The 15,351-nt window shown below is 50.0% G+C and overlaps 1 protein-coding gene across 1 annotated transcript; it reads right to left on the minus strand.

The window, feature by feature from the left end:
- Positions 1-9,477: 9,477 nt before the first annotated feature.
- Positions 9,478-13,609, minus strand: ZIC3 (Zic family member 3). The gene is made up of 3 exons (XM_056859933.1): positions 12,401-13,609; positions 10,541-10,704; positions 9,478-9,663 (listed from the first exon to the last, which is right to left on the minus strand). Exons 1-3 carry the CDS (start codon positions 13,566-13,568, stop codon positions 9,478-9,480), a joined length of 1,518 nt encoding a protein of 505 aa, XP_056715911.1. The 5' UTR covers positions 13,569-13,609.
- Between the last annotated feature and the right edge of the window lie 1,742 nt (positions 13,610-15,351).

A 15,351-nucleotide genomic window follows, 5' to 3' on the forward strand; every position in this document is an offset into this window, starting at 1 on the left:
CACTACTCTATAGTAAAGACCACAGAGATTAGAGGAAATTCCTGTAGTGTCACCACTGATGCCATTTTGAACCCTTTTTTTCTCCTACTTTTCAAATTATTAAGGGTGGGAATTCAGGAAGGGGGATTGCCTGCTGCTAGTGGACAAATGGCAAGCCTACCCATCCCAAAAACTTCATACTGTCTCCCAGTCACAGGGGCTGTTGCTGTATGTCATTTCCCTGTCTGAAAAGGGTTCCGATTCCCAGCCTCACAAGCTTTAGGCCTCAGCTATACACAATAAGGTTCTTGGTTCAAATCTTGACATTCTAGACATATATACACCAGCTCTCTGCAATCTCACAACACCCCAACCAGAATAAACTCAACAGAGCCCCATGAGTCCAATAAGTATTGGACTCATGAGTCCAGTACTTTTTTTTTGTAAAAAGAGTTAGCTAAACAGAACCTCCATGTTCAAAAACAGTATACCAGATGTTGAGGAATAACAACACAGGAAGGGTACCACTCTCCATGTTTGATTGTCTGCTTCCTAGAAAATATTCGACTAGCCTTTGGGAGAGACCAGGTAAGGATTTTTCCCTAATTTTTCTAACTTCTGAACATTCTCTCCCTTTCTTTGTATCACAATCACCTCACAATTGTACATCCTGTGAAACCTCATAGACCTGGAAAACCTCAGAGACCAAAAATGTAGTGGCTCCTTTACATATTCTATGAAACAAGCACACTCACGTACACCCAGAGAGTAGGTACCCCCAGATTCACAGTCTCCAAAAGGATGCATAAATGAACATCTAATAGCTCCAAAGTCATACAAAGCAATGACATACATCAGATATCCTACATCCTACACTCCTGCACTTTTAGAAAGATAATGCAACTCTAAAAAGATTCATAAGTTATATTTTTAAACCCCAGAATTAAACATACACTATTCCATGGAAATATGTATCCTAGTTCCACAATATGCTAAAATCTGGACTTCTGTACACGATTCCATCAAAAGATATTTATGGCTCTCAAGATCCCTATAGAATAGAAAGCACCACCTTTGCAAACCACCTTAGAGCCCTAAACTCTCTGGAACACAGGCCCCATTCTTGAATAACTTTAGCCACTTCCAGGTCACTATGGCACACATGTGAATATGACCAGGCACACTAGTGAATATGACCATGTGAATATGACCAGGCCCACTGGGGTAGGACCAACAAATGTACCCTTCATGCCTGATCATTGTCTTCCTTCCCAGCCAGGAAACAATTGGATGGAAATCGCCTACACTGCAGGCTTTTCCCACACAGTTGCAGCTAGCATCTCACAGCACCATGGAATCTTGCCCTAGAGAAAAGAGGGTCTTATTCTGCCCAGAGACACCTGTCCACACACACCCGTCACTAACAGTGGGGAGGGGTCAAAAGACAAGGAGTTGTTTTGCATCTGAAATACCTGAAACAAATTATGGGCAAATGTAGAAATAAAGAGGAGGTTGTTGCCTAGAAGGACAAAGCCCTGGATTCTGGAAAAAGGACTGTTAAAAGGCAGAGACTCTCAGTATGTGCATTCCTCACAAATCCATGAGACGAGCGAATGTCTCCAAGCGCCTGGACAAATCTTTGCCTGCAAAGTCTGCAGGATGCAATAATGTGCAGGGACATTATATGCAGCATGAATCGGCTCCCATCAATGATTTACAACACCTAGGACCAGTTGTGAGGCCCAGACTCACAGAGGGCACCTCTCAAAGTTGCAGAGAAGGGTGAATTTCTCCAGATGCAACTTTTCCATGGAAAACAGAAAGCCCTTTGTTCGATGCCCTCTTTGCAGCTGCTCTGAGGACTGGGTTCTGCATGCTGCTGAAAAGGTAGCCTGGCCACAATTGAACTCAGCTGATTGAATTCAGCAGGCCAGAGCACAAGCTGTGCTGGAGTCTCGCTACTGCCTCCGCCACTGCCCCACATTGCTGCGCACTGACCAAAGCCCGAAAACAGATTCCGGGCCTGAATCCTGGCTCAGATTAAACCCATATCCATAAAACGCAACCTCCATATCCCTGATGGGTCAACCCGCTTCCCGCAGCATCGCTGTTCAGTCTCATTCCTGCCGCTTTCTCCTGGCTTCCTGCCAAGGGAGAAAACAGCCGAGCCAAGCAGGGCAGCCATAACGGTTTCTCTCCTGGCTGTGCTGCACTCCATGGGGCATCCAAAAACCCTCCGCCATTTGGCTCGAGGTTTTGCAAAGAGCCGACAAGCTTGGGGGGGGGGGGAGGCAGCTGCACTGTGAGCTTCCGCTGCCCCCAGGAGTAGCCAAAACAACCCGACGCCTTTCATAGTGGCTTAAGAAAGAGGGCCCAACACTCAGCCTGTCTCTCTGTCCTGGCAATGCATTCTGCAGACTGAACCAGTCAGATCCTCTCACGGTTTTTAAAAAATTGCTGCAATAAACAAAAATTGGCTCTCCGAACGATGGGATGTTTTTGATCTTCAGGAACCAGTGGGGCTAAAAGACCTGAAACAGCAGGTCTTCCTGTGCAAACCTAAATGTATATTGCAGGGGGAGGGGGGGCTACAGCAGTTTCCCTCAGTCGTCCCAGCTTTGGTGCCTTCCCTTTGCGTGCGGGAAAGAGGTGAGTTATATTGGGTGCTCTTGGGTTTTAAGCTCTGCCTATCTATAAATAAACTGTCTTAGCAGAATCCTGAAAGTGACTCGTAAGGGAATAAAAATACAAGCCAATCCCAAGCAGACTTGCAGCCACTGTTGGGGGGTGGGGAGCAGAGGAAGGGATGGAAACAGGGTTGCCAACTTTCCAGCTGGTTTCTGCAGCTGTGACTTTCAATAGCAGCTTGACGTACATGTAGTCAGGTTCATCTCCCAGCTGGAAAAAGCCTTACCTGCTGATTTCTATATGGGGAAGCTGCTTTCAAAGGTTCATGAGCAGGTCAGCCAGTCATCTCTCCCCCCTCCCCCCCAAGTCAATGGGCAACCTAGATAGGAAGCAGGGTAGAATTCATTTACTTTTTGGTGAAAGCGAAGGCTGCAATCCTTGAACTCAGTGGGACCTCCTTGTGAGTAAATGTGCACAGCCTGCTTGATTTTCCATTGAACCTGCTTCTAAATACGTGTGCTGAACTGCAGCCCAAAAAATTGCTATTCTATGCACACAAATGTTATGCAAGAGCCGCTCAATTGTGAGCATGCTTACAGTGAAAAGTTTCATTTGTTCTGATGCAGCTGACTTCCAAATTAGTTTGCAAGGCATAAACACAGTTTACTTTTGAGTAAACAGAAACAGGCTTGGGCTATTATGCCACAATCCTACATAAATTTATTGTTGAGCTCCGTAGGACTTGCTTCTGCCGAGGAAACACTTACAAGGCTGCAAAAGATCAAAAGCCAAGCTATGGAGGAGCAGATTTCTCTATCTGTGTTAGTCATATACAAAGGGCATCACTGAGAGAGAACAGCTAGGACAATACCTTCTTAGTACATGTGCAGAGTGCCTTTGATTATTGCAGACACACACCTGTACTTATGGCCAGTTCACTGATTCTGTACAATGAGTGATTTTGTTATCAAACAGGTTCATAGGTTTGATCTAATTAATATTATAATGTATTATTCAAGCATCAAACCACAAGGTAGGGCCTGTATATACTAGATTTATATGTCAAAGGTATAATCATTTGCATTACAAAATTAAAAAGGGCTCACCAACCACTCTTGATCACAGTGTTTTAGCTAATATAGGCAATCTTACCCAATATTTCTAAAAAAAAAAACCATGGAGTTTTAGCAATTGAATCTTGAAAATATTCAAGACTGAGACTCTCCCCCCTCCTGAATACTATGTCCACCAACCTTAAAAGGTGCATATATAGCCCAAGCATGATGAGAGGAAGAAAAGGAATTATTTACCAGGGCCCAAGCCTCCAGAGGGTGCCAACCCCAACCTACAAGCCCTTCACCACAAGAAGGTCCATTTATGTTATTTCAGAAATAAAACGTTCCCCCACCCCTTTCATGGGATAAAATTGTGGCTGGGAAGACCACATCACAAGCTTGTACTGGGGCCATAAAGATGGGGCCTGCATACATGGTAAGAGTTTTTCCTTCCAGCTCACTTTGTCATGATTCCTCTAAATAATTTAGAGGAATCTGGTTTTTATGATGAATGCAGGCACACACCCAGTTCTCTCCCCTCCCCCCATCTCTACTCTTTGAGCAGAGTCACGTCCCCTTCCCTAAAATCAAAGGCGCAAGGGGCGAAAGTAAAGCTGACACACACAGGCTCACCACCACCACCCTCCCCAGCCAGCCATGATTCTTTGCATATGACACCAGCCATCTAACTCCAATTTGGCATTTGCAATACAAAGCAATCCTGGGAGACAAACTCAAGCGCCCATCTCCTGGCTCAGATTACTGCTTTGGGGAAAAGACTTGAGGGGGGGTTAAAAAAAAAAAAAAGGCCACCTCTGCCCACTTAAATATAGATTGTTCTCATGAAAGTGCCAGATTTCCATTCAGAAAAGTGATTTAGAATACTATTCAGCCAAGGCAAAATGGTCTGCTGCCCCCCCCCCTACACACACACACACACACACACTGTCAATTGTGGGTTTCCTCCAAACAACTATTTCCCCCCAAAATAATAACAAGAGATGCATTATTAAGTGATCCAACTCCAGTGTAAAGCCATTTTAAGACCTATTGATTTCCATGGGAGATGGCCGGAATCCTCTTTACCTGACAGTAATCCCATTGAACACGATAAATGTGCATCGGATTGGGACGCTTCGTTGCTGAACTTCAAGTTTTATTTCAGCAGACGGTTTTTGTGGATCGGAGTTCACTTCTTCCAATGCTAGGAGCAAGAATCCTGTTTATTTGGGTTGTCACCAACTCACTTTAGCTTCCCTTCTAGAATGATTCTCACACAGGTTCAAAACTCTAGAAGGAAGGTGCGACCAGAGAAAACCAAGGGAGGGTGCAGTTTAATGAGCGGGCCCTTGCAACCAGTTCACCCTTTTATGGGCATAAATAAATAAACCCTCAGTATGGATGTTTGAAAGAAAAAAAGCCAAACATCTCACCTTTTGTGCCTTTCCCCTTTCAAAGTACAGAGTTCCTTGTCGGTTTTTGTTCTCCTGCCTGCAAACTTTAAGCCCACTGCCCTGAGGCAGGGTAGAGTGATCTCCTTTTCCTCCAATGTACTTCTGCATACAGTAAAAACACACAGAGACAGAGGATTAAAATTATAACTTTTCAACATTTTTTAAAATAGTGGGTAAGGAGAAGTTTCAAAAATAGGGAGATGAGAATGGAATAGTTCAGAGTAGATGCCGTCAAGTTGCAGCCAGCTAGCCTGGGCCATCCAGGTCAGGGCTGAGTCCTGTTTACTCAAAATTAAATCTGACAGAGCTGATTGGACTTACTTCCAAGTAACTGCATCCACCCTGAACGGCTCCCAAACTGCGGAGCCCAGATCCAAGGTGCGCCTCTCTGAATTCTGAATGTGTGTTTGGGGCTCCAACCCTAAGCACGCAAAACCTTTCGGAGAGTAAGCCCCCCTGAATAAAACGGGGCTTATTTCCGAGTAAACCTGCTGAAGTTTGCTCCCTCCCTCAGCAAGCGTACCCAAGCCCCCCCCCCCCACACACACACACACACACACTTCGTGCAAAGCCCGATTCCAGGCACCATTCGGCGAGGGAACTCAGCGGGCTGGAGCCAAGGAGGACGCGCGCCCTTGGCCTGCTGCAGCCCTCCCGCGGCGGCTCTCCGCCGTTCCCCGGCCGGGGCCTTGAACTCTGCCGCAGCCGGGAGGCCATGCAGGAGGCTCAGCCCCAGTGTCAAGTTCAAACCGCTCCCGTCTGCCTGAGGCCGGCCTGGCCAGCTGGAGGAGAAGCTGCAGTGGGGCGAAAACGCATGGGAGGTTTGGCCTTGGATTTGCCGCTCTCGAAATGCACATTTTCCCCAGCCCGATTCTTAAAGCTGAAAAATAAGCCCCCATGCAGAGTTTTCAGACAATTCAGATGGGGGAAATGTGCATCCAGAGAGTGGCAAATCCAAGGCAAAACCTCCCATGCGTTTTCTTGGGCCCTTTATGCATGGGAGGTTTTGCCTTGGATCTGCCGCTCTCTAGATGCACATTTTGCCCACCCAAATTCTGAAAACTCAACAATAAACCCCCATGTAGAGTTCTGAGAATTTGGATGGGGGGAATGTGCATCTGTAGAGGGGCAAAGCCAATGCAAAACCTTCCATCCATAAACGGCCCTTGTCTCTGTGCTGGGGAAGAGAGCGAGCTCTCCTCTGCCCAGAGGCCGGGGCGACCCTGGAGCACCTTTGGACCCCAGCCCCGTCGTGAGAAGCCAAAGAAAAATCTGGGCTGGCAGAGAGGAAAACAGCCAGAGTCTCTCCAGCTCCCCACCCCCCACCCCGTCCTAAGCGAGCTCGCTTCGAAGGCTCCTCCGGAATCCAGGGGAGCCTTCTTTCCGCACCAAAACCTTGGGAACCCGGAGGTTCCGACCCTGCGCATCCTCAACCGAAACACAAACCGGCACCCTTCATTTGACCGAAAGCTCTTTTACGTAGGAGCAAGGCACCCCCGCGCAAGGCGGCCCAACGCAGGTCCGAGCAAGAGGGCTCTTTTCGGGGCGGTTTGTCTACAAAGTACTTTCCTCGCGGCCTCTCTAGATAGACAAAGGTTTTTTGCATCCGGCCTTGGGCATGCCCAATCCCGGGCAACGCCATGTAGGCCCGGGAGAACGATCGCAGCGGAGAGATCACCTCTAAAGTGGTGAAACTTAAAGAAAACACACAGAGGCCATTTATGCACGGGAAGTTTGGCCTTGGATTGGCCGCTCTCTGGATGCACATTTTCCCCATCCGGATTCTCACAACTCAGAAATAAGCCCCCATGCAGAGTTTTGAGAATGCAGATGGGGGAAATTTGCATCTAGGGGGAAATTTGCATCTAGAGAGCTGCAAATCCAAGGCAAAACCTCCCATGAATAAGTGGCCTGCAGAGAGAGAAACTATCGACGCTTAGAGGCGGGACGCCTCAGTCCGAACCTGTTCCACCAGGAAACCCAGATTCAAACCAGTTTCATTCATTTGGCTGGGCGCCAATGAAGATTTACGCGGAAGTAAATCCCACTGATTCCAAGTGTGCATGCACAGGATGACTCTCGAGTAACTCTGCGCAGGATTGCACCTTCCATTTGCACTGTTACATTAAACTGGTCTGTAAAATTGCAGAGAGAGTTATGCCCTTCCAAACAGGTTTCTTAAAAGCCACGGTTTGGGGGGCGAATCCATTATTGTCTTTTATTCCTAGTTCTCCAAAATCTTGTTTGTGTATTGATAGACCATTATGCATTTTTTGCATACATTCTGTTTTTAGGAATTCACAAATGTATCGAAAACATGTGCATGCATCTACCCAAAATACCCAGTGGGTTTTGCCTTGGAATTGCTGCTCTCTAGATGCACATTTTCCCCATCCACATTCTTAATACTCAAAAATAATTCTTAAAACTCAAAAATAAGCCCCCATTCTGAGAATTCGGATGGGGGGGGGAATGTGCATCTAGAGAGTGGCAAACCCAAGGCAAAACCTCCCATGCATAAATGACCATTGTTTCTCTTTCTTTTAAAATCCACGGTTGGGATGATAGCCAGAAAGTTTCCTTCAAACAGTGCCTTCAGCAAAATAAATATTTATTATATCCAAAATAATCTACTCCAGAAAAGGATCTCTGCGTTTCACAGACACACAAACACAGAAATCCTCGAATCCGCTTCAACACACCCACATACACACATGCTAATTGCTTGAATGTGCAATTATGTATTTTTTCTATTTAGCACCCCCACACCCAACCATGGCGTTCCTCACTTCGATATCAGAGAAACACGTTGGCCACGTTTCCCGTTTACTTGGAAGTAAGTTCCCTTGGAACGAAAGCGACCTTGCTTCCAAGTATCTCTGAACAGGGGCCGTAGAAGATGGACGGACGGATGTTGGGAGACTGTGTTGACACAAACGCAAGCCCGCGGAGGCGCCCTTCACTCTCACCTGCGTACATCACACTAATTACCTTTCTGTGTTTACACGAGTCTGGCAAAGATGGTTACAGGTAGTTCCTCCCTCCTCTGAAACGCGAAGACATTATTTGATGGCGGGATTTTTTTCCAAGAGCAGTAGAATCCCAGAAAGGAACCTAAGACGTTTGCTCTGAAGGGAAGAAAGGTGGCGGTGGGGGGAAATAAACAGGAGGAGTCCTCTTTCCCACGGCGAAAGAAGCAAAAACCATAAACCCTTAGCTTTTATGAAGAGGGACAGCATTTCGCAGACAGGAAAACTGGAAGGAGAGAGCAGACCAATGCAGATGTGGGGGGGGGGAGATATTTTTTCCCCCAGGTAGTTATGAGAGAAAGAGAAAAGGCTGTTTCCAAAACAAGAAACCCAATTGGGGGGGGGGGTGAGCTTGGAAAGAAAAGTGTCCCACTGTGTTCTTTCCAAAACAATAAACTTTTAATGCTAAAGCAGTTATTATAACCAAAAGCTGTACAGAGTTTGATTTTTTTTTGTTAGAAAAACAAATTTTCATTTCTCCTTTTGTGGGATTTTTTTTCATAAATATTGTTGAGTTCCCGGCACTTATCTCAATAATTAAATTACAAACGATAAATATGGCATCATGGATATGTATTTACAAAAAAAAAAGTTGTTACGAAAAGGCAACTGTTTATACTAAACCGTCAGGAGGTGGGTGAAATTAAGATCACATTTTTCTGTTCGCCATCCTGGAAAAAAAATATGCTGAACGACACCCCCGTCCCACCCCCAGTCAGACGAAATACATTCACAAGTGTATGCTTGGGGAGTGAGACAGAGGGGGAGAGGTGCAGGAAGAGAGAAAGAGAGCAAGAAAGAAGTGGAGGAGCAGAGAGAAAGAGAGAGAGAAAGACTTCAAGACAATACAGGACTTTTTTGGCAAGTTTTTAAGACTGTGTTTTTTTTTTTTTTCTTCTTCATGTTTTCAACAATCACAACTAAGGCCAAGGGAAAATCGGAGTCCTCGTTTCTCAGCATCCCACCGAAGGAGGAAGAATGGGAAGGGGGATGTCCACGAAAGTCAAGATTACCGAAGGCTGGCAAAGAAAAAGCGGGTGGGACAGGGCCGTGATGGGAAAGAAGGGCTTTCAAAGAAAAATCAGATAAAATAACTGCCGATGCAAAAGAAAGGGGGGGGGGATCCTGAGAAAAACAGACATAAAATCCGTCCTGCCTCCGGCTCTCGGATAGGGGAAAAAATGAAGCTCGACCTCCTTCCCCCTCCGCCCCCAAACGTTGTCCTGTAAACTCCAGTCGCAGGCGAGAGATGGGCTTCTTGGGCGTTTTGGTCCAGTCTGCTCGGTGGGGGGCGGGTGGGAAGGGGGGCGGAGAGCGTTGGGTTTGTCCTCCTCAAACGTACCACTCGTTAAAGTTGGGGGGCAGCCCGGGGTTGTGGCTGGGGGTGGCAGTCTGGACGGCGGACGGGGGGGGCTTGGTGGAGTCTTTGCTCGTGGCCGCGGCGACGGCGGGGGGCGTGGAGGACTCGTAGCCCGAGCTGGCGGCGGGGGAAGAATCCAAGCCCTGCGTTTCGTGGACCTGGGGAAGGAACGGAGAGGCGGGCAGTGAGACGCCGGGAGAGGCCTTGACCCGAACAGCTGGCCAGTCCGGAGAGAGGGGGGGGTCAAAGACAAGGCCACCCTCTGCAGGCTTTAATTTTGCCTTTGGTTTTTAACCGACACAGGAGGCGAGAGACAAAATTTGGGGCCAAGTTGCAACATTTCTCTTAATCTAGGGTGGAAAAGAAATGCTAGAAAATGCTCTACCCCTTCCCTTCGGAAGAAAAAGAGGTAGTACAGCACAAAACCGGAGCCAAAGGCCCTGAGAAGTCAAAAGAACCAGCGGTCGCCAGCGTATTGAAACCTCTGGTTGTTACTCCCCGTTCCAATTCGAATTAGAAGGGCTTCGTCGTTCTTTTATTTTAAAGAACTGTTTGCCATTTTGAGGTTTTTCTCCAGCCCCTTCCCCCACCTTGCACGCCCTCTTGGATTAATTTTGTAGAGCCCAAATATACTCGTTTATAAATAAAAAAAAATGGATAGGGGGGTTATATGCGAGGAAAATCGCTCTTTTAATTAAGAGAAAACAAGTCCTGAGTTTGGCCCGAGCGGGATCTTCTCTGACAGGCCAAGGCCTTTAAAAAAAATGTTCTAAAAAAGAAATGCATGTAATTTATTAAAAAAAAAAAAAAACAAAGATCCCTCCAAGGAGAAAGGCCAGTTTACAAAGGGCCAGGGGGCTGTTTGAGCAGCAGAAAATCCAATCCAAAATGGAAAATTGGATACGTGCAGCTCCGCCTGTACTATACTCCTCTCTGGAACTATACACATACACTCCCTATATCAAACTATCAACTATATAAGCGTCTCTGTCACGGTTCAGAGGCGGACTATGAGAAAAGGGCGGGTTTGGTTACCTTCATGTGTTTCCTCAAAGAGCTGGGATGGGTGTAGGACTTATCGCAGACTTTACAAATATATGGCTTGTCCGACGTATGGACGTGCATGTGTTTCTTTCTGTCGCTGCTGTTCGCGAAACGCCGGTCGCAGCCCTCGAATTCACATTTGAAAGGTTTCTCGCCTGCCAGATTGGGAGGTGCGCGTTTCCAAACACAAAGGAAAGAAAGAGAGAGGGGGACACCGTTAGTTGCCTCCTTTGGAGGACAGGATGGTTTATAGCAAACACACTGATTACTTTCTGGAGATTTCCTGGTTCCTCTCCCTCTGCTTCTTCCACCCCACCCCCCATTCTCTTTCTTTCTCTCTCTCTTTCTTTCTTTCTTAGAAGTTTTTTCTCGTTTTTTAAATTTGAAGTCTCTCTCTCTTTCTCTCTTTTCCCGCCTAACATTTTCGCTTGGCACATGGGAGAGAACTTTCTGCCCTAGATTTTTTAAAAGGGCGAAGCCAAAGGAAGGAGGGGCGGCCGTGGGGTGGGACGGGACACTTCTCGGACAATGGGGTTTGTTATGTTACAGTTCAATTAAATCCGCTCGTTGTTGCTTTTAATGTGTCCCTTCCCCGCGCCGGTCTTCCTGGAAGCCGACAGTTTGGGAGGGGGGCGGAGAAATGGATGTTTTGGGGGAGAACGAGAAGGGAGAGAGAGAGAAGGAAAGCCCTCCGGAGATAAATTGTCGAGATTCAGACAGTTTTATAAGTTGTACTCGAGACAAGAAAACGCCTTGGTTTCCTGCTTGTACGTTATTCCTTTCCCACCCCCCTTTTTTTGGGAGGAGCAGCTGAACTGAAGAGGGAACAAATAAAAAAAATACTTGGACAAAAAGTATCACTGATTTAATTAGAAGATGTGCCAATCAAGGCATTAAAAAAAGAGAAGAGAGAGAGCGGAAGTAACCCAAAATTAGATGCCATTAGCATTTGTATGGTTTCCTCCACAGAATGTCTCCACAGAGCTAAGTCTCTCCTAAAAGCGACTCACACTCTAACCCCCACCCCCGGCGAAAACACACACCGATTTCTGTTTGCCTTATATTAAGCGGAGGGACCGGAGGGTGGGTTGTCTGAGAGCAAGTGGGAAAGGGGGGGCAGGGAGGTGGAGAACCCAGAAAGACACCACCACCACCCCAAAAAAAATTCTTCCACCTTCTGTTTTATAATACTTCGCTGCCCTGTGAAATTAACCAAGGCCATTTACGCACGGGAGGTTTTGCCTTGGATTTGCCGCTCTCTAGATGCACATTTTCCCCCATCCAAATCCTGAAAACTCAACAATAACCCCCCATACAGAGTTTTAAGAGTTCGAATAGGGAAAATGTTAATCTGGAGAGCGGCAAATTCAAGGCAAAACCTCCCGTGCATTGGTTGTGGGGGGAAGAGACTCGCTTTAGAAAACGATTTTTTTTAAAAATGTGTCTTTTCTGTTCCTTTCCTCTTGTACCCCGCCCCGATCCTTTGATCATCCCCAGCCCGGGCATCCCCTCCCTCCCCCCTTCATCCGATCGGCCCCTCCATTATTCACACACCCAAAACAACCCCAAAGGAAGGGGATGGGAATCAAAGCGGATCAGCCTTTGGCCATTTATGCATGGGAGGTTCTACCTTGGATTTGCCGCTCTCTCGGTGCACATTTCCCCCATCCAAATTCTCCAAACTCAACAATAAGCCCCCCTGAAGAGGTTTGAGAATTCGGACTGGGGGGATGTGCATCGAGAGAGCGGCAAATCTAAGGCAAAACTTCCCACGCATAAATGGCCTTTCTTTTTTTTCCCGAAGGAGGGAGCGGTGGCGCCAGGGGAGACGGGGCCGCGCCGGGACTTTACCTGTGTGCGTCCTTTTGTGGATCTTCAGGTTCTCGGAGCGGGCGAAGATTTTCCCGCAGCCCGGGAAGGGGCAGGGGAAGGGCTTCTCGCCGGTGTGGACGCGGATGTGGTTGACCAGTTTGTATTTCGCCTTGAAGGACTTGCCCTCCCGCGGGCACTCCTCCCAGTAGCAGATGTGGTTGTTCTGCTCGGGGCCCCCGACGTGCTCCATGGTGAGGTGGGTCACCAGCTCGTGCATGGTGCTGAAAGTCCGGTCGCAGCTCTTCTTGGGCCGGCTGGGGGGCGGCGGCGGCTGGTGCTGCTGGGGGGGCGGCGGCGGGGGCGAGGGTGGCTCGTCGAGCCACTTGCAGGAGAGCTCCTGCTTGATGGGCTGGCGCATGTAGCGGAAGAAAGCCCCGGCGCCGTGGTGGTGGTGATGGTGGTGGTGAGCCGCCGCCACGTTCATCCCGCCCATGTTGACGTTCATGGGGTTGTAGTTGTGGAACTGGGCCGGCACGCCGTAGGGGTCGGCCCTGGGGCTGGCCACCCCCCGGTAAGGCTCCGGCCGGCCGAAGAGGTCCCCCCGCAGGCCCAGGTGCATCTGCCCGTTCTCCACGTGGCCCGTCGGGGAAGGGTGGCTTTGGTTCTGCTCGTGCAGGCCCGGGAAGAGCAAGTAGCCGCCGGGGCCGTCGGGGATGCCGGGAGGCGGGTGGAGCCCGCCGGGCGGGTTGCCGCCGAAGAGGCCGTGCTGGGCGGCCGCCGCCCCGCCGCCGCCGCCCCCCGCGCCCCCCGAGGCGGAATCCCCGAGGGCGGACCCTCCGCGGTTGCGGAAGAGAAAGTCCCGCGTGGAGCTGAAGGCCGCCGCGGCGGCCGCGTAGGAAGGCACCTGGCCGGCGTGGTGGGGGTGAGGCGGGTGCGGCGGGTGGGGGTGCGGGTGGTGGGGGTGCGGGTAGCCCGACGCCTGCGGGGTGAAGGCCGAGCCTTGCCCCGACGCCAGCTCGTGGGCCGCCGGGCTCAGCTTGAAAGACGAGTCCCCGAAGGGGTGGTTCAGTCCCATGGCGGCGGCCGCGGCGGCGGCCGCGGCGGCGGCGTCGCGGTTCGCCACGTCGTGCGGGTGGTGGCGGGGCGCTCCGAAGCCCCCGACGCCCAGCGCCGGGAACTGAGGCCCGCCGTCCAGCAACATGGCCATCGCCCGGCCGGGGGCGATGCGGAGAGGCGGCCGAAGGACAGGCGGCGATCAGCGGCAGCCCCGCGACGGCGATCAACGGCGGCGGCGATCAGCGGCAGCCCCGCGACGGCGCTCCCCGCCGCGCCTTCGTCTTCTCTCCCCCCCCCAAAGCAGCACCGCAATCGCTCCCCCCCACTCCAAAGCCGGCTTCCCCCCCTCTCTGGCTCTCTCCCCACCCCGCACCTCCTCCGGATCAGCCCCAGACAATGGGCAGGCAGGCAGGAGGGCTCGCGCGCCGGCCCCCCGACTGCCGCATCCGCGGCGGCGCCGGCCCCCCAACCCCACCCCCTCGAGGGTCGCGGCGCCCCCTCGGCTCTCTCCTCTGCCCCGCGCCCACCGCCCCCGGGGGATCCCCGCTGCCTGCCGCGCTCCCGGAGGGCGCCCTGCTCTCCAACTGAGCGGCGTCCGCGCACTGGGCAAAGTCGGGCGCGCCTCCCTTCCTAACCCATCTTTTGCACACACAAAAAGAGAGAGGGAGAACAGAGGCAGAGGACACCCAACTCCGGGAGGCAGCTTCTCCGCCAGCCAATGAGGAGCCGCCTGGCTAGCCGTCACCTGACCCCCAGCCGGCCAGCCCATTGGACCCACGCCGCCGGATTGACGGGGTCTAACATTGAATATGGCAGCTCCGTTTAAGCCCTGCCCGCTGATTGGACGGGCCGGGCTGAGCGAAGCCCAGGTAGGGTTAAAGGGTGTCCGCCAGCCCCCAAATGTTTTGTTTACTGGAGAGACAATCGGGGTGGGGAGGGGGCAGAGAGGATGGTCCTGGGATGGGGGGGGTACTCGGGCAGGATTCTGAGCCGCCGCCCCCCACCCCCTGCAAGCAGAGAGGGGCTCTGCCGCTATGCCTTCGGCCCTTGCTCGGATTTTGGGAGGAAACTCTGAACTGTTTTGATGGTCCTCTTACTCTTCTCCCATATAGAATTCCTACACATAGCTGTCTTCCCCATTTTCTTATTTTACTTAGGGGGTGGGGGAATCTCCCTCCGATTTAAAAAAAAGGGGGGGAGAAGGAACGAGGGGGGAGTTGGACTGAGAAAGATGAGAAAAGGCAGGAGAATTCGCTTCCGCGCCAGACCTGCCACATTTCTGTTAGGCCGTAGCAATGGTTATTTAAGGACAGAATGATTCGATCTCTGGCGCTGAAAACGGGTTTTAAAAAAAGGAAAGGAAAACCGGGGGGTGTTTGAAATAGATCTGTGTTTGTTTTCAGAAAAGTGGGGGGTTGTGTTGGGGATGTGGGGGGTTTTCCCCCTCTAAGTGTGTTTGTTTTCTTGTCCGTAGGTGAATGTATTTCTTGGCAAAACATCCGAAATGTGCCCCCCCAAAAAAATTCTCTCTCCTTTGGCAAAACATCCGAAATCTGCCCAAATATATATATATATATATATCTCCTTTGGGAATGGAAAGCCCCTCAGACTCCCCATGTGTACAAATCATTTCACTTTTTCCTTCTCTTTCTCTTTCCCGCTCCAAGTTGAAGAAGGAACTTGCACATTTAACTAGGCGAGAGGGGGAGGACGATTTAAAAAAAAAAAAAACCTTGTTTTATGATTCCTTGCATTTCGGCTAAGGAAAAACAGGGCAGGGTGTTCCCCTCTAGCTAGAAAGCATATATTATCCCGAAATCTAGCTAGCGGGTCAAAGACCTCTGAGTTTTATATTTTTTGATTATTATTTTTCTTTTAAAAGCGACTGCAGTGTTTCTAGCTAGCCATAATGCTCCTCTTTTTGCAACCGGGCT

This window comes from Euleptes europaea, chromosome 13 (assembly GCF_029931775.1).
Source record: "Euleptes europaea isolate rEulEur1 chromosome 13, rEulEur1.hap1, whole genome shotgun sequence".
Lineage (NCBI taxonomy): Eukaryota > Metazoa > Chordata > Lepidosauria > Squamata > Sphaerodactylidae > Euleptes > Euleptes europaea.